The sequence below is a fragment of the Falco punctatus genome (genome assembly GCF_963210335.1).
Source record: "Falco punctatus genome assembly, chromosome: 8".
In the NCBI taxonomy this organism is placed as follows: domain Eukaryota; kingdom Metazoa; phylum Chordata; class Aves; order Falconiformes; family Falconidae; genus Falco; species Falco punctatus.
In genome coordinates, this window is record NC_137588.1 from 18,661,008 (window position 1) to 18,687,154 (window position 26,147).

At 40.5% G+C, this 26,147-nt stretch overlaps 1 protein-coding gene across 1 annotated transcript in view; it reads left to right on the forward strand.

Moving 5' to 3' along the window:
• Positions 1-26,147, forward strand: part of LOC308068921 (uncharacterized protein) — a 390,037-nt gene that overhangs the window by 305,089 nt on the left and 58,801 nt on the right. Inside the window, exons 4-6 of the mRNA XM_080400427.1 lie at positions 9,016-9,195; positions 13,592-13,766; positions 15,019-18,966. Coding sequence (XP_080256553.1) covers positions 9,016-9,141 — 126 coding nt within the window. The 3' untranslated portion in view covers positions 9,142-9,195; positions 13,592-13,766; positions 15,019-18,966. The remainder of the gene's footprint in view (positions 1-9,015; positions 9,196-13,591; positions 13,767-15,018; positions 18,967-26,147) is intronic.

The following is a 26,147-nucleotide window of genomic DNA, read 5'->3' on the forward strand; positions in this document are numbered from 1 at the left end:
TAACTCAGGTTCAACTGTACAAAGACCAGTGGGAGAGCCACCACAGACCTACAAAAGCAGCTTGGTGACACCTCCATGCAGGGGAGCCGTGCTGCTGTGCTGGGGCTGGGCAGAGCCTCTCTGCTCTCCCCCTAGCTGCTCCCACTGCCCACAGCCACCGCCAGCCCCCTCCCAGCAGAGATCGAGGGTCAGGCTGAGATATTGCTGCTGGCATCAACCAGCAACAAGGTTCAAGCAGTCTGCAATTGAGAGTCATTAAACCTTTATGACTCCACATGCACCGACATCTCCTGAGCAGCTGTGCAAAGGAAGAGGGAGAGTCCCACACAACACCTATTTTGAGTGAAGGCAGCTGGTAAAACAGCCAACACTTAAATGTTGACTGCTCCATCTTCAGACCACACACATTTGCCGTTAGTCACCTAAATGCACACTGTATTTCAGGTGCTTTCATTTCTTCAGCTTGCATACTGTGTGGAAACAATACTGAGCTAGTCCCAGATTAAAAAAAAATAATAAATTTAAATTTTAATAAATGCACAAAGCTGTTAGCTTGACAGTCCTGTTTTCCATAAAACTCACATTCATAACAAGCAATAAAGGTGGAAGTTCTCTGCAGCATAACCCATGAGTCTGCTGAAACTTCTATCTGAAGAGATCTCCATTAAAGGTAAAATGTAGTGTAAGCTTCATGCCAGATCACTCTTTTGTTTTTTTTTCAATAAGAGAAAGAGTGCCAACTATGATAAAGTTTTATAAGGAAGTCATCTATTTTCTAACATGACTGAAACTAGCCGTTCATTACATGTAGGCTCTCAACAGCCAATACTATTAATTGGCATCTCTTTCCTCCTCATCTTTAAGTAAGCCAAGAATACATTTTTTTTAATTCTAACTCAACATTGATATTACTGCATTCCATATAAAATCAGACATTCATCTGTTTAAAAGGATAGAAACAAATGAAAGCCAGAGACCTGGCCTTCTTAATGTCATTCCTTCCGCAATTTTTATCCATTTCTCTCACAAGATTCACATGTAAGGCACAAGGTTGTAGCAGAATGTCATTTGACACATGCAGAATAAACATGCATTGCTTTAAATCCATTCAGTATAAGCACGATGGATTCATAGCAATCAATAGCAGGCTTTGCATAGCCAGTATTGAACTTCAGCTGCATCCAGCAGTATGGAAAAAGGACAACATACAGTGGGATGAAACAATGGTTCTGCCAATTAACCCATCTACAGCGCACTGATAGCATATCCAAGGGGATGGCAGGCAATCACTGTAGCATATTCCAGAGGAACTTCTTTTCTGAAAGAGTAAGCCCTAACTGTAATCAATTTAATCACTGTAAAAATAACCCTGATAACATAAACTTAGATGTTAACAGAACCAGCCAGCATCTCAAAAACTTGCTCTATCTGGGAATATAACTCAGAATGGCAAGTATTAGAAATGTGAAAGAATTATTGAATCAGATCTCATGCCTTTCTCCTGACAAGGCAACGTTATCTCCTAGTGCTTTTGTGTGCTTGTTAGTTTTTAAATATACCTAATTGCAGTGGTAACGTAGCTTGGGTAAACAGAATAAGAGATACTTTTTAATGGTACTGTGCTATAAGCCTGGTTCATGCCACACAGTCAATTTGCCTCACTGCCACCCCTGTGCTTCCCCATCTTTAATAAGAGAGATAGTAATATCTGTCTGTTCCCCAAGACAGTTATGCTGATTACTTATCACTTCCCAAAATCTTTAAAACTGAAAGAAGTGTGACAGAGGCAATATGAGACATAATTTGGTCTTTCACTGTATTTCTTACTTCCTTTTTTTGTTGAGAGCCAAGACTCGTTTCTGATAGCTATCATGTTCTGCTCCTTCTCTCATCAATTATTTGAAGAAGTCACTGTCATCCAAGGTTATGTTTCTAATTATTTTTTTTAGTTGTGTAATTTAAAGAGTGTAAAATCACTCAATTTCATCTTATTCTTGAGATCACTAACAGTAATTATACATGGAAATGATGAAATAAGAAAAACTAGATATACTCGAATCCACTTCAGTCTAGTATAAGAAATCCAGGTCATTTAAGCTTATTTCAAACAGTGTAAGTTCACCAGCACTTCAGGACAGTAAGACTGGCATCAAGTTATGGTGCGAAAGTTTATTAACAGCAAAGATTTCATTTTCCTTGCACAGATGGTAGAGCTATATTAAAAAAGAAATAATTCTCGTCTATTTGGCCAATCAAGAATTGCAAGTTAAATATAAATACACCTAAAAACCAATCCCCAAACCAAAGGACACCCCTCCCCAAAACCTTCAACCCTCCCAAACCATCTGAAAAAAAACATTCTGCAAAATTTTATTAGCCAAAGAGTTTGAGGAGATTGACCTTGACTCTTTCAAGGGCTTTTATAAGTATTATTTGAAGAAAATAAATGCTAGTAAGAACAGATCCTTTCACACATTCAAGGAATAAATGGAAGGCTCAGAAATGGGTCTGGCACCAAGTTCTTTTTCAAGTATCTCCTCAGTGGGAAAAACCAAGAAGAAATGCCTGGAGCCCTGAGGGAAGGTGGGATGAGGATCCTGTGAAAGAAACTGCAAAAACTGATAAAGGACACATAAGGAGACACATTAGGGAAATGTGAACAAGTCAAAAAAAGCTGAACAACATGCATCCTACAAGATTTTAACAGAATTAGCTAAACTCCTTTATGTTTGCTGTGCATAAGCCAAATAACTGAAAAATTAGAGCAGAGGAAAAGATTAACATTACCAACTTTAACAACAGCAAGGGTACTGCAGGGAGACACTGTCGTAAATCCACTTTCTGTTCCTAATAGTCACTTCTGACTTCAGTGAGCCTTGGGTACAGAGCCTTTAGCCAGGACAGGAAAGTACCAGAAGTGCAGATGAGCTTTAATAGAGGTATGGTGTTGTATCTCACAGGATCTTAGCTGAAAAAGTAATTCATACTGACTTGGCCATCTCCATGTGGCTTTCAAGCTGCTGAAGTAATGAAATTACAGGAAATAAGCTGCAGTGTAGTGAGATGGTGGGAAGTGTCTCCTGGCTACCATGTGGATGGCTGCTTTGTCGGACTTCTTTATTAATGATCTGGAAAAGACAGTGCACAGCACTTTGATGAAACTCATAGATATGGGCATGAAAGACAGAAAGATCAGTGTACAAAGAAAATAATACAGAATTTCCTAGAGAAGATAGAACCATGGGAAGAAAATAACTAAATGAGACTCCACTTTGAAAAAAATGCAGGCTGGGAGACCATCTGAGAAGGGATAATAGGAAGGAGAAATCTGGGATGCAATAATGATGAAAGAGATTGAAGGGAGATAGCTCATGCGACATGCCAACATGATGTGGTGTGCAAAGGCCAGTACAATATTGGGCAGAGTAAACAGAACCACATCACTGAGAGAAGAAGAAACAGCCACTTTCCCTATGGTGCTGGTACAGCTCCATCTGGAATATTATACGCATTTCTGGATATTGGCAAATTAGAGAGTTCAGAGAAAAGCACCAAACATGATCCAAAGGCTAGGAGGATTGATTTATGAGGAGAGATTAGAAGAGTTAAATATATGAATTGCTTCACTAAGAAATGATTAATGGGGGACATGATAACAGCTTACAAATATTTGAAGAAGACCACCAGTGAAGGAAAGGCATTTTTCAGCAGGATTCACAGGGAACAGCAAAGAGCCTAGTGAGTGCATGAGAAGCAAAAAACATGTTCCGAGTATCCAGAAATGCTTCCTGAACATGAATTACGAGAATCTATAGCATAATATCCCCAGTGGAAGGGACAGGGCTTTTAAATGCAGACTTGAAAAAATCCTTTAGGAAACATGTGCCCACAACTGCAAAGGTCCGGACTCAGTGACCTCTCTGATCCATCCCAGCTTAGCCGAGCTGGGTGCAGTCTACAACTCCCTTTTCTCCAAGGAGATGAACTGGGCATAGGAGAAATGACTGTATTTGTAAAGATGCTACATTCTTATTTGTGTTTCTCCCTGTGCTGCTTGCTACCTTGGCATTCATCAAACTGAAATAAACAATAGCTGCTCTTAGAGAAGTACTTTTATTACCTGAGGGTTGCAGTGAAAGTCTCAGCACCTGTCTTAGCACTGCATGCAGCTAACAAATCGGCAGTCTGATATCCACAGAGCCTTTCAGTGACTCAGTGGGTTCTTGATGAGCTACATTCAAGGTAAATAGTAGATGTAAGTGCATCTTCCTTCTTTTTAAGGTGAAAAAATAACTATAGCAAAGTCTGACTACTCTGGTTGTCAGGAAGCTCATGGGTGGCTAATAACACTAGAGAAGTGATACACGGCCGGCAAGGCCTGGAGCTGGAAGGAAACTGGAATCCTCCTTCATCCAGCCCACAGGGTGTTACCCAGGGAGACACAATGCCATAACACGTCATGCAGCAGCAACAAAAGTTTTACATCTTGCAGCTCCTTTAGCTAGATATATCTCCCACAGTTAGATTAATTGTGAGTCTTTCATCTTCAGCCATCTCTGAAAGGCCTTATCTTTATCTCTGCTTTCAGAGGTCCATAAATTTCCTCTGTTCAAAGGCTCTCTCCCTTCCCCCAGTCCCCCTCTAGTTCAGATATCCTGAAACTCCAGCATGACTGGCAAGTCTCTCTGTATTTAATCCCCTTAAATTATCTCCCCCTTCATACTTCCTCCCATGTCTTCTACCAGTTTCCTTCCAACACTTCACCTGCTCACTTCATCCTTCCTGAAACTTTGTTGGCAACGTCCCTTCTACCAAAAACTTTCCCATTGTGGGAATCAACACTTGCTTTTTTCTTTTCTCCTGCTATATTTTTCGACCTTGCTGGTCACCTGCCTGTGTGCTGCTTGGGATACACCTATTTTGGGGAATTCCCTGCAGCCACCAGGCCAACTGTGAATGGGTTAACCAGTTTCTGAGCCACCCCAGTACTGGAAACATAGAACATTTAAAGGCAATGTAAATTTTAAAACCATGCAGTTTGTTTGAGTGGTTTTACTTTTTCTGTGGACAACTTTTCCCTCTCTCCATAGGCAAGATTATCTGTAAACTGTTGCCAACGGTCAAGCTTAAAGCATCCACTGAAAAAGCTAGTGTGAAAAATATTCAGCTTTGACACTTGTTTTCTGCTAAGTAAAGGGATTTAAATCACTAAATAAAAAATGGATTTCATTTATAACCAGGCAGCTATGTTTTCAGTGTCATTTTTATTCATGTTTTTCTACATCAGATATGACTGATTCAGGTGGATCTGTCCCTGTACACTAGGTTACCATAATTATGCACTATACCCATTTCAAAATTAGTTCCAGCTAGTTAGCTTCACTGCAAGACAATTCACACTTCCAGTTGAGAATTCAACCTAGTTTGATGATGGATACATATAAACAGAAAAATCCATTATTTATACACTGTAGGAAAATAAACTCTCTGGCTGGCCAGGGATATGAAGCATGTGAAGGGTTTTCATTTTAGATGGTTGGAAATTTTAAACTCAAGCAGCTTTTAATCAACATACCATTGAAAACAAATTTCAGCAATTGCATTCTTATTCAGCAGTGGTACAATGTAACTGAAAATAGAAACTCCAAAAGCTTTATGGTCTATTACTCAACATGTGCTTATAATAAATCAGATGTAAATAGCAGTTATTGTGTACCAAGAAAAGCAAGAAAAGGCAACCAGTTTCAATAAGCTGGAAGGGCTGAGGACTGTTTCTGTCCTACTGTTCTTAAATAATTCCTATAATTCAAACACTCACGTGTATCATTGTTTTCTATTATTATCAAGTTACAGTAGCATCTAGATGCTCAAGTCCCATAGTACTAAAATAGTTTTTAAGAAGTTAATGCCAGTTACCTACAAGTAGAAACCATTATACTTTAAATACAGATACATTATACTTTAACTAGACACCAAGGCTCAAGCCAGCTCTCAGCTGAAGCTGTAAGATGTGTGCGGAGGGGTGATTAGGGCTGAGGGGTAGGTACTCTGTGTGCAAGCATCATACCTAGGGTGCAGACACCCTGCCGCAAAGCTGAGCTTCCCTGAGTCTGCGAGGGCCTCTGTAACGCTCTGCTACACACTGCACTGAACAAAGCAGGGCTGCAGCAAATGCCATTCAGTATCACATCTCAGACCATCTCAACGACAATGGGTACCTTCCAATTAAACCAATATGTGTAAAGACCATTCTTATCTGGGCTTCAGCAGCCATGGTTACAAGAGTAAAAAGGAATTAAGAAACTTCAACCTAGAGGAGTGGAGCAATGAACAGCTCCCCCTACGCGCAAATTCGCTGAGATAGATTGAATTCTCTTCTACCTGCAAGTAAAAGGAAGACAAGCTGGTTTTATTTCTCGCTCTGAAGTTTTCTGTACTCTTAACAGGTTTCCTTTAACTCTAGGTGAAGATGGCTAATTATGAACCACACAGACTGTGAAGACTACACAACCCATCGAGTGACCAAGATACGGACTGCAGTTTTCCACACTGACCTTATAAGAAAAAAGTGTTATAAAAATCAGTCAGGGGTTCACCATATGTAGTGATGCCCTCCATCACCTCCCTCCAGTAACCTGTATCCTGCATCCCTGTGCTGCACTTCTGGAAGCTTATTCATTAGTGCCAGGTCATGGGTCCTCTTTAGTTTCTCAACTCAGGGTGCTGAGAAAAACAAACATATGGCAGAGTTCTGCCTATGTAATGTGGGACCTAGCACTGGCTAGGAGGGCAAACTTGTTCTTTTTGGACTGCATATCCTTCTGAGGGGAATGACGAAAGAGTTTGTTGCAAAAAGTTTGTGAAGATTTGCTACAGAGCCATTTGGGGTGCTAAGACTTAGGGATTGTGAATTGGAACAAAAATCTCAGTAAAACAGTAAAAAAATTAATATTTTTTGTAATTATAACTGTAAGTATAAATTTGTAAATATAAAAGAAAAAACCTCACCTGGTCCAAAGGCAATTTTACAGGAGCGATTGCTCTGACACAAGTAGCAGGCAGCAAGGGAGGTGCCAGCCTGGGGGAAATGTGCATGGAGCCATTAGCAGGGCATGCACAGGAAGACAACACTAAAAAATTCAAGTGAACTCTTCAGCAGAATAGTGGACAGCAAGTATTGCAGCTGATGGCAATAAAAGTGTTTACCAGACAGAAAAGCAGCATGTGCTTCTTCAGGTTGGACAGTGACACACAGACCAAGGCAGTACAGGAATCTAAACTATTCACAGTAACAGAAAAGCCAAAGGAAGAGGATAAAAGTCTATTACTGGGTAAAGGTATGTCAATTCTATGGCTTCATCAGGAAAACATCGTCACTGAAGAAGCAAAGAACAAAAACAGTTTAAGAAAAATCTCAGGATATTTTCCACAGCATAGTGACAAATCGCGCCTTTTCCAGTTTGTTAGTTTTTACATATATCTCCAGTAAGGGAAGGCTCAGTGGTATGTATTTATCATTCTCCATTTACCCTAAGATGAAAGTCAATGGAAACTTACGTCTGGCTTTTAGCACAGGGTAGCAGGTGGTGTGTATTCCCAGCACCTATTGCCAGTATAAACGAGAAATTTTTCTGAGACTTTGTCTAAAGGTACTAGAAAGGATGTTTTCTCCTGTGTTGAATAAAATTACTAAGAAGAACATGGGAAGGCCAGTCAGGCATGGATGAATCTGTGAGGACTGAAGATGCCTAAAAATGAAAAGTGACACTGGGGAAAATGTAAGACTTGTCACATGTGCCAAAATCAAACTAAATCAAGCAAAGGCCCAGAAAGCAATGGTTCCTCAAAAGCTAAGCAGGCATTGCCTTATGTAGGTTGGAAAAAGCTGTATCTCCTATGCTATTTTGCTTTCTTCTGTGAGCTAGCCTGAAGAGATGTTACAGATGAGTGTATGTGTCTAAAGCACTGAATTAGTTCTGATGCAACTGACATAACTATAGCTGACAGTGACATTATTTAATGTAAATAGTTTGCAGTTAAGTATAGACTTAGGCATAACTTTGCCAATGGAACAGTTCCCACCCTAATACTTTGGTAGGAAACTGCCAGATTAATAAAGAGCTTATTGAAAAGAGCCTGATCCATATTTAGAACAACCAAGTTCCAGAGCATGCACAGCGCTGTCACCTGAGGACATTTTTTCCTACAGAAAACTGAAATCAAGACTAGCTACATTATTAGACACTGGAGACTTACACAAGTGGAGAGTGAGATAGCAAAGCAAACTCCTCAGTTAAATGATGTTCTCAAATCCATCTCCTCCCAGAATAAGGGTGAGAGCTGGTACAGAACTTCATGGGGATTCTGAGCTCCCTGGAAAATGCAGATGTGTGTTTTTACAGTAATTGCTATACAAGTAACCCCTCCATTTTCTTCCATACATCCTCTCCATACCCTCTGCAGGCCATCAGCATTCACTGGTTGCTATCCCTGACCTAATGTATTCCGTCAACTTACATTACAGCACTGCTCTTTGGTATGTGTGCAAGACAATGATTTTCTTTTGCATTACGCAAATAGGACCAGTGACATTTAATGCAAACCTGTGGCGTACGCTGCTTTGGGGCCCTTTCAGGTATTGAATTTATGCAAAACCATGTGTTTGGAATATGAAACTTGCTATGTATTCAGTGTTTAATTTAAATACAGCAGGTCTTGTTAGCTATTCGAGTTGGGAGAGGTTTTTTGTTATATAAATAAACAGCTAATCAGAAGGTTGAGCAAACAGTATGATTTTTATTTACATCACAAGTGGGTTTAATTCTTAGAAATATCCAACTGTAACCGTATTTTTGTTGGGCAAAATACACAAATACCTAAACAGACAAAATAATCTTGGTATCAAAGGCCATAGGCTATTACAGCCTGTACCAGAGAACACTGGAATTTTCAGCTGAATGTGAGAAGTTGTGAAAAAGCACAGAAAAGAATCATTTGCTTGTCACTTTTTCACAGGTGCACTTCGAGGCAGCAGATGAGAGGCCCCAGCAGTGGCTGAGACCTTGTGCAGTGCCCGAGGCTCCGGAACAGGTCTGTCGCTCCTCTTCGGAGGATCGGGCACCTGCCTCTCACAGGCGGTGACAGCGAGTGACGCCAAGGGCAGTGCGCTGGGGGCAGGCCACCTAACAGCACCCGGTAAGGCACCAGACAACCCCCGGCTCCTGGGCCCTGCTCTCCCACTGCACCCCATGCCATCCCCGCGGGCCCGCGGGTGAGTTAGCGCTGCCCATCCCCCCCACCCTGCCCTCGGCGTGGATTCTCCCCCGCTCCCTGCGTCCCGAAGGGGGATGTTTGGGGTGCCAGCCCCACACGAGGCAGGCCCGGGGGGGGCTGTGCCAGCCCTCACCGGCAGCATTGGAAAAAGGTGCTGTGGCGGGAGCGAGGGCACACGCGTGACGTCCGGCCTGTCGTCTCTGGCGTCACACACGGTTACAACGCGTGAGGGAGGGGCGCCCCTCTGACGTCGCAGGCGTAACAACGAGCGAGGGTGGTACAAAGGCGGAGAAAACGCGGCCGGCAGGAGCCCGCGATGCGCCGAGGCGCCGCTGGGTGTCGCTGTTGCTGGGCGGTGGCGCGGGCGGGGGAGGGCAACCACTACACAAAAGGCGAGGCGGTACGCTGCCTGCCCGTCGCCATCTTGTCGCGCCGCGTCCTGTGGTGTGAGGGGAGGTGGGGGCGGTATCAAGCGGTGCTCTAACCCTGTGCGGGGCGGGAGCGATCGCCGGCACCGCTACCCCTCGGGCCGCGTTCGGTCGGTTGCCGGAGGGCCCGAGGGGCGGCTGCCTCCCGGAGGGGGGGCCGCGGTCTCTCCCGTCGCTCCTCGTTGAGGGAGGAGGCGGGCGGCGGCGGCCGGGGCCGGGCAGGCGCCATGAGCAGCGTGTGCCGCAGAGGAACACAGCCTGCTGCCTGTGCTCGGGGGAGGCTTTGCGAGCAGCTGGGATAATTTGCTGGAAAATTGAATTTGGGGGCAAAGAGAAAATCAAATCAGGGACAGAAAAGTGATAAGAATGCTGAACAAGGGCTTGTCCTAGTAATAACAGATGAAGACGGATTTTGCCACTGTGGAAACAGCAGAGCATGCTGAGCCACCTGACATTCAGAAGCGGGAGGATGTGAGGAAGCATTGTAAGGTGTAAATGCCCGGAAGGTGCTTTTGGGCTTTATCTCTCTTAAAACTGAAATCTTATTTAAAGGGGAGTCAAAACTGGAAATCTACACCCTTTTCTGGTCCCTTTGTGGGATGGTCCTGTTGAGATCAGTTTTCCATCATGTAACTTGCACTTTCGTCTACTTTAACCCTGAATTTGGTCCTTGGAGATGGGTTTTGGCCATGCTGCTCGGGAACACATTTGGTGGCATTGCTCGGTCCTGAGTGGAAGCTGGTTTCCCATTCCTGGGGCAGCCCTGAGTGGCAGGGTGGTATTCTCCTGCCAGTGACCCCCCACTGAAAGGAGAACAAGGCCAGTGCCCACAGCAGTGGAGGGAGAGGTTCATCCCAGCACTGTATGTCACTCTTGCAATAGCTCATCAGGAGTATTTCAGGATTACAGTGAAAAGGGCCTTTCTGGCTAGGGCTGCTGTTTAGTAACAGGCCACATTTAGATGGATCCCTACGGCACTGCCGCTTGCAACCATTTGCATGTGCAGGCGTATTCTGAACACTTAATAAAACAGATGAAGAAAAATGGAAATTAGGACATCAGAAGCTTGTAGTAGGAATGATTTGTCATGACAGCTGTGTGCAAAGGTGAAAGATGCTCAATGCCTTAAGCAAGTAAAGGGCCCAATTCTACTCTGCCATAAGCTGTTGATTTAAAAAGGCAGACTCGGTGTAAACCAGTACAGAATCAAGCTGTTTAACCATTACAGGAAAACTACTCAACCTGAATGAGGGTATGTCAAACAATTCGATGTTGTCTTTTTCTGAACTGTTCAAAATGACAGAACAGCTACAGCAAAACTGTGTAGTTAGGTCAAGCGGTCACCTTTGCTGTGTGGGATTTTTTCTCTGGGGACGCTGCCACCATTAGAGGGCAGGCGTGGGAAAGGTCTTTGGATTTACACCCTTCCTCCTCCCAAAATGGAGGTTGAGGGGAACAGAACGCAGCACCTCATTCATGCCCTGGAAGATCTTTACGCAGCTGCAGCTTTCACCACCCAGACACCGCAGGGCTTCTGGTCTGCGGTGCCTTAGCAAGTTGTAGAAGGAACTAGTGGTAGTTTGTTACTACAGTATAAACAAGAACACCTTCTTCTGCCCATCTCCTTTCCTCCTTAGTCCATGAACTTTCTAAAAGAGCTGACTAGGGCCCTTAACCTGAGTTTACAGGGAGAGGTGTCTTGTATCTCCCTAATAAAATGAGGCATTTAAAGCGAATCCTGACTGAGCATTCCCTTTGGACTGAGGAGACCTTTGGAACTCTTCTCATCACAGCAAACTGTAAATTGAGCTTTAAAATTTTGCCATTCAAATGACACATTACATTTATCAATACCAGCAGCACTGATGCAAGAAGCATTGGCAGTCTATGAAAAGACATCTAACAGTAGCAGCAGGAACAGATTGGGAGCCAGTTGTGTTTTGTTTGTTTTTTCCTCCTCATACACCCACAGAGGCACACACACTCAGTAGTGGTCTACTCTGGCAGCAAATCACTGACAAGTGTGTAATGCCAAGCATTTCTAGTCAGGCTTAAATCATCCGGCATGGTTTTAACCATGCACTTCTTGTGGTCATTAAAAGTAGGAAATTCTCCAGTTGCACCTAGAATTTAGCTAGAATGTCTACGAGCTGAAAATGTCTTCATAAAATGAAGTAACCGACCTGTTAAGCTGGAGTTGGTGGCCACCAGCCTGCTAACCTTCAGTAAAAGCTCTTGGCAGCTAGACTGAGTGTCTGTGCTGCCTGACACAAATCAGAAAATACAGATAGCTAGAACAGGTCTTGGGGAAAGCATCAAATGAGTACCAGAGGAATTAAGGAATACAAGGTTTTTCTTGCATTTTTATACTTTGGCTAATCCACCACATTTAACAGCTTTACTAATTTCCGTGGTTTTAGGAGTGAGCGATCCCATGTGTTATGGACATTCTAAAACCTGCTATAGGAAAGGTGTCAGGGTCCCAAAACCTGCTGTATGCAGTTTGTGTCATGGCCTGACATCTATAAAGACATAAAGTACAAAAGAGCATCTTGCAACAACTGCAAAAATGGGCATATTGAAGCCAATCCCCACTCCCAAGTATGTGTAGCTGTTTCTTTACTAGACAGATTAGATTGGAGTTCATCAGGGAGTTGTTCCTTTTCTTAGGAGTGTTAATTCCAGCCTCATTTGTGAATTTATCATAGAATAAATAGAAGTGAACAGCAGCAATGTGACTATTCACCCAAATTGTGTCAATACTGAATTTAAAAAAAAAAAATCTGTGGCAGGGATGCTATCTTCTGCTAACCCAGCCAGTAGGATGCAGCAGTCTTTATGTAAAAAAGAATCTCTGTTAGAGTTGCAAATTTCTTTTATATGGGTGACCATCAGATGATCACACTTACTTTTTTTTTTTTTTTTAAGATTACACACCTTTCAGACTGCTGAACTGAGTTTGAACAAGCGAGATTTCTTTGCCTGTCAACCAGCAATTGTAGCAGTTGTCCTGGGCACAGTTGTTCTTAATCACAGATGTTGAAGTCTTCCTCTGTTTTGCTGCTGGTAGCAGAACACAGTTTGCTGCAGCTGATTTTCTGGTGCTTTCAAGCTGGTTTTGAGGGCCGTATAAAAATAAGTTGTTTGTTTAACCCCAAGTAAGCACAGAAGAAGGAAGTCTTTTACACAAATGGTGAAGATCCTCAATCCAGTTCCTTTAATGTAGCAGAAAGGAGTCATAAAAGTCCCAGTTCTGCAGAGAAAGGATTCCTTTGATGTAGAGAATGTGGAATAAGCTATGTAGAGAATGTGGAATAAGCTTTGCAGAGTACTTCGGTACTCCAGTGCACAGTGTGTGTGCTGAGGAGCAGGAGTTCTAGAAGGAGGTGCTGTGGAGTCCAATAAGGATCCTGGCCCATAGAATTACTGGTGGGGGGAATTTGTGCAATTTAGACAATCCTCTGCATGACTACAGTAACTTAGCAGACTTACCAGAGGTTTCAGAATAACTTGGGCTCTGGAAACCAGGGAAATTTTTTCTGCCACTTCACACCCAACTTTCCAATCCCCTCCCAATAATTTCATATGTATTATTTAAGGATGACCAAGATCTTGGCATCACCCATATTCCTGAAGCAATCACGGTTCATTTGTACAGAACCTCTTTCAGTATCAAGTAAACTTCAAAAGAGTTATGTCACTTGCTTGTTTTTCCACTTTATTTGGTTTGTGTTCAGTGCAGCTATTCTGGGCTATTTATAATTGTTTTCATTCCTGGTTTTCATCTACTAGCTCTGTGTTTCAAGTGAGTGGGAATACATTCTATGTGTTGTTTTGAAAATATTTTTTCAAAAGTTTAGAGCATGATGTATTCTTTTCTAATCCCACAGGTAAAATCCAGCCTGTAAGAATGCAGCTGCCAAACCTCCCTTATCCTCGGAGCCACCTACCTGAATCTTCAATGAGCTAAAACCATGTGGGCAAATGGGAGATGAGGAACTCACGGAGACTTTCACAAGTGGCAGGTGACAAGGGGTCTTGGACGTCTTACCAGTCCACTGCAGGGTAGGTCTCAAATATGCTGGGCCACTCCCTCCCTCCTTCCCTCCCTTCTACTACTGCGGGTTCTGATTAACCAGTAACTCTGAGAAAACAGCATTCAGGCCAAGAGAGATAGATCTCCTTGGAGGACTGTGGCCATATCTAAGACAGATTCATTTAATATGAATCATTACCATGTCTAAAATCTGATGACGTGTTTGTGGCTCATTTCTGACCCTACCTCCATTCACATTACTTTTTTGGAAAGTTTTTCCTTTCATTAGCAAATAGGTTCAAATTCTAAATTGCCTTCTGGCCAGAACTGATCTACTCCAGCTTCTACAAAGAGGTAGCTGCTAAAACATGTATTTTCCACACACACAAGGACTCCAGCTTCAAACACTGTGGGCACTTTTTTTTTTTCCTCTGTCTTCTGCTGCTCCAACAGTAGACTGTTCCACAGAAATAACTTCGTCCATGTGAATTTCCATGACAACATATTCCTCTTGAGTGCAAACATTTTCCCTGAACTGGAACACATAAAGGGTATAGAGGGGGTCCCTGAGAAAGGAAGGGTTCTTCTTATAAGGAATAATGAGAAATAACCATTTCATACCATAGAGAATACTATGTAAAAATTAATTTACATTCCTGCTGCACAGTAATGGCCTTATTTCCAGAATCTGTAAGACAGCTGAATAAGTAGCACCAAGCATCAAACCCTATTTTGGGATTTTACAAAATATGCTGGTTTGTGCCAGTGATAGAAAGGACAAGAGGGAAAAATACCTCCATAAAGCTGTGCTTCCTGGTATATGTAGTATATGTCCAAGAGCTTCCTGGTATATTTAGAAACAAGCAAATGACAGAAAAATATGGTTTGTACATAAGATCCCTTACTAACACTTTGTCTGAGTGCAGAATAAGGAAATATGCAAGATTCTGCAATGAATAAATGAATATTTAACAAATCTGAATGAAGATAAATTGAGGAAATCCTGTTATAAAGACAATCAAATACATCTTTATTCTTTATAACATAGGCAATAGCTCTACATTGCAAATGACAAGGTATGCTTTATGTAGTAGTGTGAATATGTATTGCTAACTATGTGGAATAGTGGAATACAGTTGAATTGAGAAAATATATATTTAAATTTCCATAATGGAAGAAGGCAGCATGTCTGAGGTTACTCACATTTTAGATTATTATTACTGAAGACATTTTTTACATCATTAGTTTTTAATATAGATGCTGTTTGCTTTCACTTTACAGTTTACTCTGGTTTGGAGACTGAAGATACAATGCATGGTTGCATGGAATGCAGGTTCTGTCAGAACTAAGCAAGTATTTTCCTGAATTTTATGCATTATCTAGTAGAAAAACAGTTTTCTACATTTTTTCATTAAACAGCCTATCAGTTCCACACCTTTTCCATGTAAAAAAAAGCAACATAAAAAGGCAACATACTATATTTTTTAATATATCTTTTTGGGCAAATAAATTTTCTTTCTACACTGACATTTATTGGAAATTTGCAACAGAGCGGTAATTGAGTGCATTTCTTCCCCTCTCCTTTACACCCCTATATAGATGAATCCTTTTCTTTCTTTTTTTTTCCCCAAAAAAGAAAGGAGTGTGTAATGCTGCAGAGGTAGTATTACATAAAATTGCTGTATGAAGTTTGTCCACTAGGTGGTTCTTAAAGACATAGTTGAGAACATTGGTTCAGTTTTTTAAGTCTTCATATTTAAGTATATACAAATAAATGCAAATATCTACTTTAATGTCATAATTAGCAGCTATGGATAAAATTATTTTAAATATTTTGCTCCATCTTCCCATATTTAATATGTATTTTTCAAAGATAAATAATCTGAAGAATATTTCGTATAAGATTCTACTACATATGTAAGCCCCCAGACTTCTTAAAAAGCAAGTCATTCAAGTGATTTCAGCAGGGTTACTCACAGAAGCCAATCCTATGTATGTGAAGAAAACCTCATTTGCAACTCACATACTCCATTTATACTCCAGGGATGCCAAACACTTGGACATAATGCATTTCATTTGTGTTAATAGTGATGTCAAAAGTAAAACAACACAAAAAAAGCAAAAAACATTAGCATAGCTGTAAACAGCAATACATAGCACTGACAGGAAAATATTTGGATTCCAAGCACAATGCTCATTTTACTTTGAGGCAGGTTGAGATTAAATCTGGGAATCTACCTAAATCTTCCTATAGAAGGTAGAGCACCATAAAAATTCAGCTGCTTTGGAGCCACTGTGAGGTGTTTGCAGCAAGTGAGTTCTCTGAACAACTAGATCATGCAGAGCCACTTCTGTTTGTTATTCCCAAACTTGAAAGAAGCATCATCATTACAGATGGCACATGCAGCTGAAGAAAATTCCATTCCATGAATGTTGTGGGACAGAAGACATTCTAACAACATCCACTATCAAAAACGTGAGATGTATCAACAGCAATAATTTTTTTTTTCTCACACTCTGAGCTTTAAGGATGACAAAATTAAAAGAAAAAAATACAGCAATTTACACCCACTGAGCAGGCAATGATTGTGAGAACCAGGTAGAAATATTGATGTCTGTTTCTCACATATGTCAAATGATCTTGGCATTAAAACTTTCTCATTATGCAGTAGACACATTTTGCAAGAGTTTAAATTCAAGGAATTAAACTTTTCAAACATTCTAAAAATTATATTCTATGATAAAAAGGGAAACTATAAGTCCATGAAATAGATCTGCAGCCATTACGGACCTTTTTTTATTACGTTGCTGTAGTTTTTTAGTCCAGTAATGGTAAATTTCTAAATACATTGTACTAATTTCCATATTCATTTTCAACTTAGTTCTCATTTCAAGTGTGTGAAGTACGATTCCATTAGTCTTCATTGATTCATAGAAAATGTAGCATGAACTGTGTCTTTTTATTAATGAAAGGAAAAACAAGAATGAAGTTATAGAATGTAATGAGGTTTAGAAATGAGTTTGCTTCATCTTACAGCAGATCTGCTGCAAATTATTACAAGATTGGCAATTCTAAGCTGTGTATTGCTTGTAATACCAACCATGCTTAATGAAAAAATGATGTAATCAAAAACTGCAGAAAGACAGGAGACTCAGCATTCCTCTCTTTCCTTATGAGCAGGGCTTCTTGCTATAAACTAGTGAATTTACTTAGGTATTAAAAAAAAACCCAACAGGTTATCACTATAGCAGAGAAATGGATATATTATTCAGAGAGTAAGAGGAGGGGGTTCCTTCTTGTTGCTTCTTCTGGTATCAGCAGAGTTTGAAAGTTCAACCTAGTTACAGTATTTTCCCAAAATGCTTCACAAACTGAAAGAGAAATCACTGCTTGCTCTAGTGAGTGACCTTTTAATAGCCCGAATCAGCTGTTTGATAGGCCATAGAAATTTAATACAAATATTTTAGAGACCAAGCATGCTCTGTGATCCTGTGGGTAAAGTTTAGGTTGGAAGAATTATTTAAATTGGCATGGAGTCAAGACTAAAAACTTCACAGAATTAGAGACAATATTAATTTTCCATCTTTGTATTTTGTGACAAATGGCTGTGTAAAGGAAAACATGTAAGAACTGGGCAAAAAATTGGAAAGGCAAATCCAACAAAATCAGTTTCCGTTTTTGGTATCCTGGTAAAACATGCAATATCTTAGAAGTGTCGTAGTAAAGAGAAAAAAAGGCACAAGCCACAGGAAAAATACATAAAAATGCTTTCCCCTTTTTTCCTGCTAACAGTGACAATACTTCCTATTTGTTCAAATCTTTATGTAGCACAAACAAATATGGCCTTTAATACAACAGTCTTTTCACATTAAGCTTCTGAACAGGGAATTATCCTCCTACTCTAGCTTCTAATTTCCTCTTCCTGTCCCATATATAAAACAGCTGGGTGCGGTTGTCTGATGAGACCAGCTGCCTTGGTCTCCCAAGCTATTTTACCCCTTCCTGCCTGTTGTATAAGCTCTGCTCTGTTCAGGGAAAAAGGAGGGAGGTGAGTAACTTTTGGTCTGGGTTTTTTTCATGGCTGTTTTAATTTCAGTGGTTTTAAGCCTCTTAGAAGTCAAATGAGTACTGTATTTGTTCCATCAGAAAAATTAAAAAGAAAGTACAGTAAGGAAAGAGCAGCAACTCAAGAGATGCTTAGAGAGAAGCCCTAGAGCTGAAGCTAGAAGAAAGATCTTTGTGACTTGCTTTGGTTTAGAGTGAGGCAAAGCTACTTCAGTTAAATGAAAGAAGGATTTTCAGCCAAGCTGCAAAAGGATGAGGGCTATGGGGAGTTTCAGCTGTGAAAATTAGACCTGGTCTGAATGTGAAGACCAGAGGGGTCAAGGGAAAAGAGGATCTTCTCAAATTCGTGACACAAAGAAGCTTGTAATCATGTTGGGTAGATTACTGTGATTGAAATTGAGATGGTGGGAAGTGCTTAAAATAGAGGAAGAAGGAAGTGTATACTAAAGTTATGCTGGACTCTAGGTAGTGGCCACATATCTGTTAGGTTTCAGTGCTGCTAGTAAAGATTCCTGTCATGAACGTGGGGAGTCAACAAACAAGTCTTTAGTCTTGAAAAGAGGCTGAAATACATTAAAGGACATAATTTAGATGTGGCATAGAGTCCCGTAGAAAACTGGAAGAAAGAATGGGAGAGCCTTTCTAAAGGATCTGTCGAAGAAATATGGCAATTAGGATATGATGATGTCAATGAAATTAGGGGTGTGAGGAAGTAAATATTTGCTTGAACATATGCACTAGCAAGTGTTGAAAATAATATATAGAGGGAATGAAAAAGGAGTAAGTGGCTGTGAGATCTGTCTAGACAACAATCACTTGAAACTCTAATGACAGAATCTTTATTGAAATTTGAGGAGGAAAGCCATGCTAGAGAGGATCTTGGGTGGACATGGTGTGAAAAATTCTGTATAATGGTATTGACAACACAGAATGAGTTTAGAGATTAAAGTCAGTTGTGTTTCTGTATGGTTGGGGGGGGGTGGTGTGTGATTTAGGAGGAAGAGATTGTTCTATATTTCCATTTTTAGATAAAAAAGAATGCAGCCAGAGCCTGAGGGGGAAGTTCAGGAGGTGATCATGGGCTGGCTGGTGGAAAACAGATGAGAAACTCCTGCATCTGCAGTAGATACTACATGGAAGAGAATTGGGAATAATCAGTGAAGGTAAAGGTAAACTGGTAAGACAGTCATGCCCTCTCAAGCTTCTTTTGAGAGACTGTCACAGTCTCATGCTGTGAAAAGGGAAGTAGAGGAAGGCAAAGATCTGAATTGAGATCACTAGAAGTTGCAGTCAAGACTTGCGCTGGGAGATGTGTTCTGTTGGGGTGAGACCAAGAGGGAAGAATAGATCTCTGGTGGGGGAAGTCATTCTGGTCATAGGCTTCTGCCAGAGACATTCTTGAGCACAAGAGCAGGGTGGAGGAAGCAGATGTTTGAGGGACTTGGCAAAGTGGACAAAAACGTTGAGGCACAGAAGAGTAAGGAAAGGGTGAAGGAGGGAGCAGTATGCAGTGAGAATCAACAGCAATGGAGAGGGGTGCTTGAGAGCAGATGCAGACTTGTCCGCCCTTTGCTGATCCTAGGCAGGCCTTGCCCTTGAGAAATGTGAATTAGTAAATAATAAGAAGAACACATCCAAATATAACAAAGCAACCTAGTGGTATCTGTCTGGAAAAATAATCAGAATCAGAAGGGTAATTTTATAACTGTCAGTGCAACACATTACATCCGCAGTGAAGAGCCATGTTAGGGTGTGTGGGGAGAGAAGGAATCCAGAGAACGCTGTTTCATTCCTGCACTTCCCAGCAGACTCCCATTGCCTGTGGTTGCAAATGGGGCAGAGAGGAAGAAGCCCTGGCAACTGCAGGCACTGCAGAAGGTAGAACAGAATGGTCACTTCAAAAACATTTTTAAAAAGGCTCACAAAAGAGCATACAGTTTTCCTTGGGGAAAATAGTTATTCTTGCACCTCAGTAAAGCATTCAACTGAGACAGGGTGCCCTAGATGTGGAGGAAGATAAACAAATCAGCTGCAATTCTGTATGTTTATCTCTACAAAATTAGGGGGAAAAAAACGTCCTCCAATGACATCATACAACTGTTCTTCACATTTTTTTCCTGTGTTTCACAACATGATGGTATTTCTTAGCAGCATGTTTCCCATCAAACACGGATTCCCATTTTATGAACTCTCCCTCATTTTAGTAAGAAAAACATGATTTGGAAAGAGTTTTTAGCAGAAAGCTAGCTCTGTGAAACACATCTGTAAACATTCAGCTCTGCTTCACACAAGAGAATTGCATCTGTGAATGCTGCATCTAGGAGTCAAATGCAGAGATGGGGCAGGATATTCTCAGCACCTATTTATAGAAAAAATGTATAAAATACTATAAACTCTACCACATGTGACCAAAGCCACATGACCCAAATACTAAACTATTCACATGAGCCCATGCAAGCAGCAGAAGCAAAACAAACGGCTTAAAAAACAACATAATTGAACATGAAAGCACCATCAGGAAACATGACAATGAGTCCTGTGTCATTTCATGTTTCATGCAATGCAAATGTGGCACCTTATCCCTTAGGTTGCTAGACATTAATCAAATGTACCACAACACTGGAAAGGATAATGCTATCGAAGGAGAGAAGCCTTTTATATATTCACTTTGTATTCTTTAAGAACTGCAGACCCAAGTAATGAATGGCATCTTAGACCATTTTTCACGTGAGGAGCCAGTGTGTCATATAAGATTTCTTATTCCATACCACACTGTCCTTCCATGTTACACTGCTTGTTTTTCAGTACCAGGATATCTTTTATTACGTGGCTTTTTTTTAAGATTACTTTTGGGCAAAAGAATGGCTTTGCTGAGCTGCACTGCTGTTAGCATTTTCTATTACAGAAGCAGCTCTAACAGCTATGTAAGCATTGTAAATCCCCTTTCCTTTCCTTCTGACTTTGCCCTGTGCTTTCCCTAGAAGTGTGACACTTCCTGACAGCTTATAGTGGAGCTGGGAAAGAGCCCTGGTTTTACTGCTTGAGAACACTGCCAAGGGATTCAACCAAGTGTCAAAGTCATATTGAACAGGAAACTGTCTGTTGTACTGACCTGTTCTAGTGGCTGTGATTTGTAAAGAACATAGGTAGGGCAAATGCAAAGTATTTCATTAAGATTATAGTTCTCAAATGCTTAAGCTGTGATGAAGCGTGTCTTTGCAGGTTCCTTTTCCCTCCTGACCATGCCCCTCTCCAGTTTCTCTGCTCTCCTTCCTCAGTCCTCACCCTCCTCCTTTTTTTAAGACAGCCAGTTTTAAGGCTGGAAACTTACCAATGCCTATGTGATGACATCTCTGCTATCGAAGTTTTGGATTAAGCACTATGTAGTCCTTGATCCGGGTTTCACATTTCCATATTGAGATCAGTCATACGATGCCATTACAAAGCATGATGGAACAGTTGGTGGAGGACTTGGGCCATCATAGCCTTGCCTGACCTGGGGATTGCAGACACAGAGAAGAATTGCTGAAGCTTGTCTCTTGCTTTGGCCTGGTGAGCTTAAGCACAGGCTTGTCCAGTCGGTTTGTATGCTAGGCAAGTTAGGATGACAGCATGGGTTCAGACTTTAAACACAGCCGAGACTGGGGTACCTCTGGGTCCTCCCTGCTTACATGTTTTTCGCATGGTATGGCTTCTTCAGTGGGGAACTCCCCCAAAAGAGATATATGGCCTTACATTTAGCAGAGTGGCAGGGAAGCCTGCGGAGTCTGCTAAAACATTTGTGGGAGTCTGGAAGCACTTTAGAGGCTGATAGATAAGAAGTTAGAAACATCTGAAGTTTTGAGGAGGAAAACAAGATTTATGGTGACTGTGAAGAGCAGGAAATCGAAACTGTTAAGAAATCAGCTTCAGGTCATCATAAAGTTCTGATCCCTAGTTTCACATTAAGGAACAGAATACTACTAGAAAATCCTGCCTATGGTAATAAATAAAATTAATAATTAGCTACTATATACTGCTTTTCATCTATAGATCACAGTGATAAGAAGAACATAGTGAAAGTCTGATTTATTGCAGCTAAATAGTTGACTGTTAAACATTTCTTTTTGTGGGACTGTAAATTCTACCTGTTGACATAAGCTCAATCTTAGCTGCTTTCTGGACTGGATTGCTTTATCGTTTGGAATTAACTCCTTGCAGACATTTTCAAGAGTTATTGTTTCTTGCAAGTGTATTATGAGAAGGAGAAATCCCAAAGGACAGAAAGAGAAATAAATTGGCAAAAGACTTTGGCATTAATTGTAACCATGGCCACGTTTATTGTTAAACAAATCAATTAGGACCATATTTTGTGAGTCTTAATTGAGGAAAATGCCATTTTTTAACTATAAAACTTGGTCCTAGAATATGTAATCTTTTAATCACATCATTTGTCTACCACTATAGGAAACATTTTCTTTAGTAGACTAAAAATATAAGATCATGTTGCAAGGTGTATTTACTGTACATCTTTCTAATATAAGTAATGAAACTCTGAAGTGCTTGTTGAAATAAAGTGCTAGTGAGAATTTTTGTATTGCTTGGAGGCTTTGGAATTCACCCTATACTTAAGCACAGATTTTAACTCTGAAAAATTACGGATCCTTTGTTTTTGTTGTCCCAACTGAAGACCTTTCAACTGAGCTTGCAATTAAGAGCAACTTTGAAAAATGAGTTCTTTACAGTTCTCCAAAATTGGTTGCACAAATTATTGGTCAGTGTTGCAACATACACTTATAAATATATTATATACTTTAATACCTAATGCGTGTGTTCAAGTTACTACAAAGAATTACTGCAAGCATGAAGAAGACTAGGAAAATGTCTTTATTATGTTTTGAGTGAAATCCGAAAGATATCATTTGGTGTAGGTTTGTTTGAACAATTTATAGGGATGTGTGTCCCTAAATGTGGCTGGAAGCTACACTTGGAAGTTGGCCAGAACCCACATGCTTAGACATATCTGATGGCTCAGTGTGATCACAGAAAACAGACTGGTGACCCTTAGCTGTTGAATCTTTTATTTAGAGAATTGTGGAAAAAAGGAGGCAGATGGAAGCATGGGTTCAAATCTTTGATTTATCCAAGTCATTTTTGCCAGACTTCTTTTTCAAGTCTGATGAGAGTCATATGAAGAAGTGTATGTCCTTTTCAAGTTACATATGACATGGATACTGACTGGTGACAATGCTTATGTTTATTGTGGCCTTGAACCAAAGCCAACCAGATGTTTTTGCAAAGTTTGGATACAAATGTAAACTTTGAACCCCTGAGTCATCATTAGCGTGGTAAAGGTGTGTTAACATACTGTAAAAATCAAGGAATTTCCCCTGCCACTCAGTGAGACCATACTGGCAAGTAAAACGGTTGGGCTAATAAGGACAGCAACAAACAGATGCTTTTCCTTTTTGAAGAAGAATAATCTGGAAGGGGTGAGGGTGGTAGGGATCTCACAGGGAAGCAGAAGGTCTATTGCTAGCACAAAAGGAGGAGGACTGCATGAGGAGGTGCTGCTTTGGTGATCTTTTTTTGTGAGGAGGAGAAGGAGAACTTCTAAAAATAGTAAAATTTGATCGTCCAGTACTGGCTTTTGTTACCATCACCCACATGAGTTCTGCTTTCAAGATTTATTATATCACTCTTAAATCTCTTGGAGTCATTACAATCTTGCCTTTCATCTAGTCTGTATATAAATAATTGATCATTATAAGGATTGAAAACTGTGGAAATGAAGACAGCTTAACACAGATATTCTTTATGACATCAATTACAGGGGGAATCATTTGATGAGAACAGAGAATATTTCAAATGGTACAATAATGCTAGCTCCTAAAATTACTTTGTATTTGAAATGAAATGTGTACACTGATTGGTTCTGTTGCCAGTTTATGGAGAAAGTATATTATGTTTCAACGAAAAAGATGGTTAATTATCTGCATGCAGGGCCTGCTTCACCCCTCCCCTACTTCTCTTTTACACTAGTGTAACTGTTGAAGTCAGCTGTGTACAAATGCTGTAATGCAGTGGTGAATCAGGCCTATATTTTTTAAGTAATTTATTGCAAGCATTTGCAGTACTGAGAGAGGAAACATTCAGGCGTGTTTGCTGCTGAGATTTAAACTCCCTGAGCGTGCATTCTGTTGGCAGCAGTCATGTGCACTGGGCCAGGGGTGTCATAGGGTTAAACACTGAGTACTACAACAGTAGCTAAGCACATTTATTGTATTAAAACCTGGTAACATGCTAAAATACTGTATACTGTAAACAGCATCATTAAGTGTGTTGAAAGGAAGTCAAAGTTCAAGTGATTTTTTTTTACTTTTTTTAATACTTGATGTGGTGTTGACTGGTGAATTTATATTATTTGGCTTGACTGGAGAGGACACTTCCTATCCCTTTTGTTAACTGTCACACTGGTATTTTGTGTTGTTCCACTGTTCATCTGTGTGCAGGCCATAGGTGGTTTGGACCAATATTCAAACTAAAGGGAAATGTATCAGTATTCATGCTGTTCTAGGAAGTGTGCAGTGGTGTCTGGAGGGCTTGTTTTCTCCTGTGCCTCTAGCTGATAGGAGCACACCAAACATGTGCAGAGCAATAATTCCATCTTATTTGATCTATCTGTGGAAAGAATGTCATGCCAAAAACCCTCACTGTACATTAATCTTAAGTCTGATGTGTTAAGAATTTGGTTTTATACAAGCCACTTCTAGAGCTAGATAACATCAAACAGAAATGGTTCATGTAATTGTTTTATGGTGGACAGTCTCAGGAAATGATAGGAAATGAGTTGCAAAAGCAGAGTTAAATGGTGAGCTTGTGTTCCTGTGCATTTGTAGTGATGAAGAAAGTCCCAGTTAGCGTGAGTGAGAAAGGCAGTATTAGCTCTGGGGGTGTTTCATGTATTTTTCAAGAAAAGCATCTCTAGTTTGAATTAAGACATATATCTGTTCCACTGCTATCTAATGTAAACTCTTTTTGTGACAGGATTGGTGTGGTTAAATGTTTTAACTGCAAAGTTTGGGGAACTGGAATGAAAGATACTTCAAAAACCCTTTTGTTCCTGGTGATAGCTAAACAGTAGCATTTATCTTGCTGAGAATCCAATTCAGCAATATACTGAAGTGTGCTTTGAAATCAGAAGGTTTTCAAACTGAAATATTCCAGTACCAATTTTCCACAGATGATGTGTGAATAATTCATGTGCACTGTGATGGCTGCTCTTTCTTTCCTTTGACTCTGAACCAAATTATCACAATAGGTCCTAATTGTTACTTTTCTTACTGTTGTTAATTACTTTTAGGGCAGACCCCAGTAGCCCATGTTACTTATGCCATCCACGTACTGGGATCAGTAGGTACAAAACAGTTGGTTTGCAGGCAGAGCTATGCAGGGGTATGCAAACAGTGCTTGGTTGCCTTTGGATGTGTTAGTCTGTGTAAGGAGTTTGAAGGAGATGCTTGATTTCTAGTGTGAAATATTTTGGCTTGATATAATGTTATGATATTGTCTTAGCTAGACAAAGTATTTGTCTTCTTTCTGTTTCCCAAGCAAGCTGACACCAGACAATTTCATCAAACCTCTGCTTCTAGACAAGGTTTTGAAAGGCCATGAAATACATTGCCTTTCCCAATTTAAAGTGATGCTTGTCTGGCCAGAGAAGAATGTATTAATATCACTGAGAGGTAGGAACAATGGCCCACCACTAAATCTGAGTAGGTTCAGCATAGACAACTCCAGTGCTTACTATGCATTTAGTTCCTTTATGAAATATTATTTATTCTGGGTTGGTTTTTAGAATTCTTCTTCCTCTACTTTCTTTCATAGTTTAGTGGTGGTCACATCTAGCAACAGCTGGAAGAACATACTTATTGCTCATTGGCCCTGTCAATTATGCTTGTGTGAAATCTCATACCCTAATGAATATCATTAGACCATTGTTGCAGAAGCTTTTGTGACCTTGTTATAGATATATCATTGTAGGTGAAAAGAAAACAAAAACAAAAAAAAAAACCAGCAGTAACAGCAAACTCTGGATACAGCTAAGCATAGCAAATGAACTGACATGTTTTCAAGATACTAATTAGAATGAGGGCTGGGCATCTGGGGGATTAAAAAGACAGAAGGCAAAGGACTTTTATAGTACAAAGATGTTCATATATACACTGGGCAGCAGAATAGGTTGCTTGAAACAGCTGGAAAGAAAATTGTGCTACTATTGTACAGTAGCAGCCATTTTGAATATCACTTACTTGCACATTTTCCAAGCTAGACTTGCACAAATCACAGTCTGAATAAATTTCCA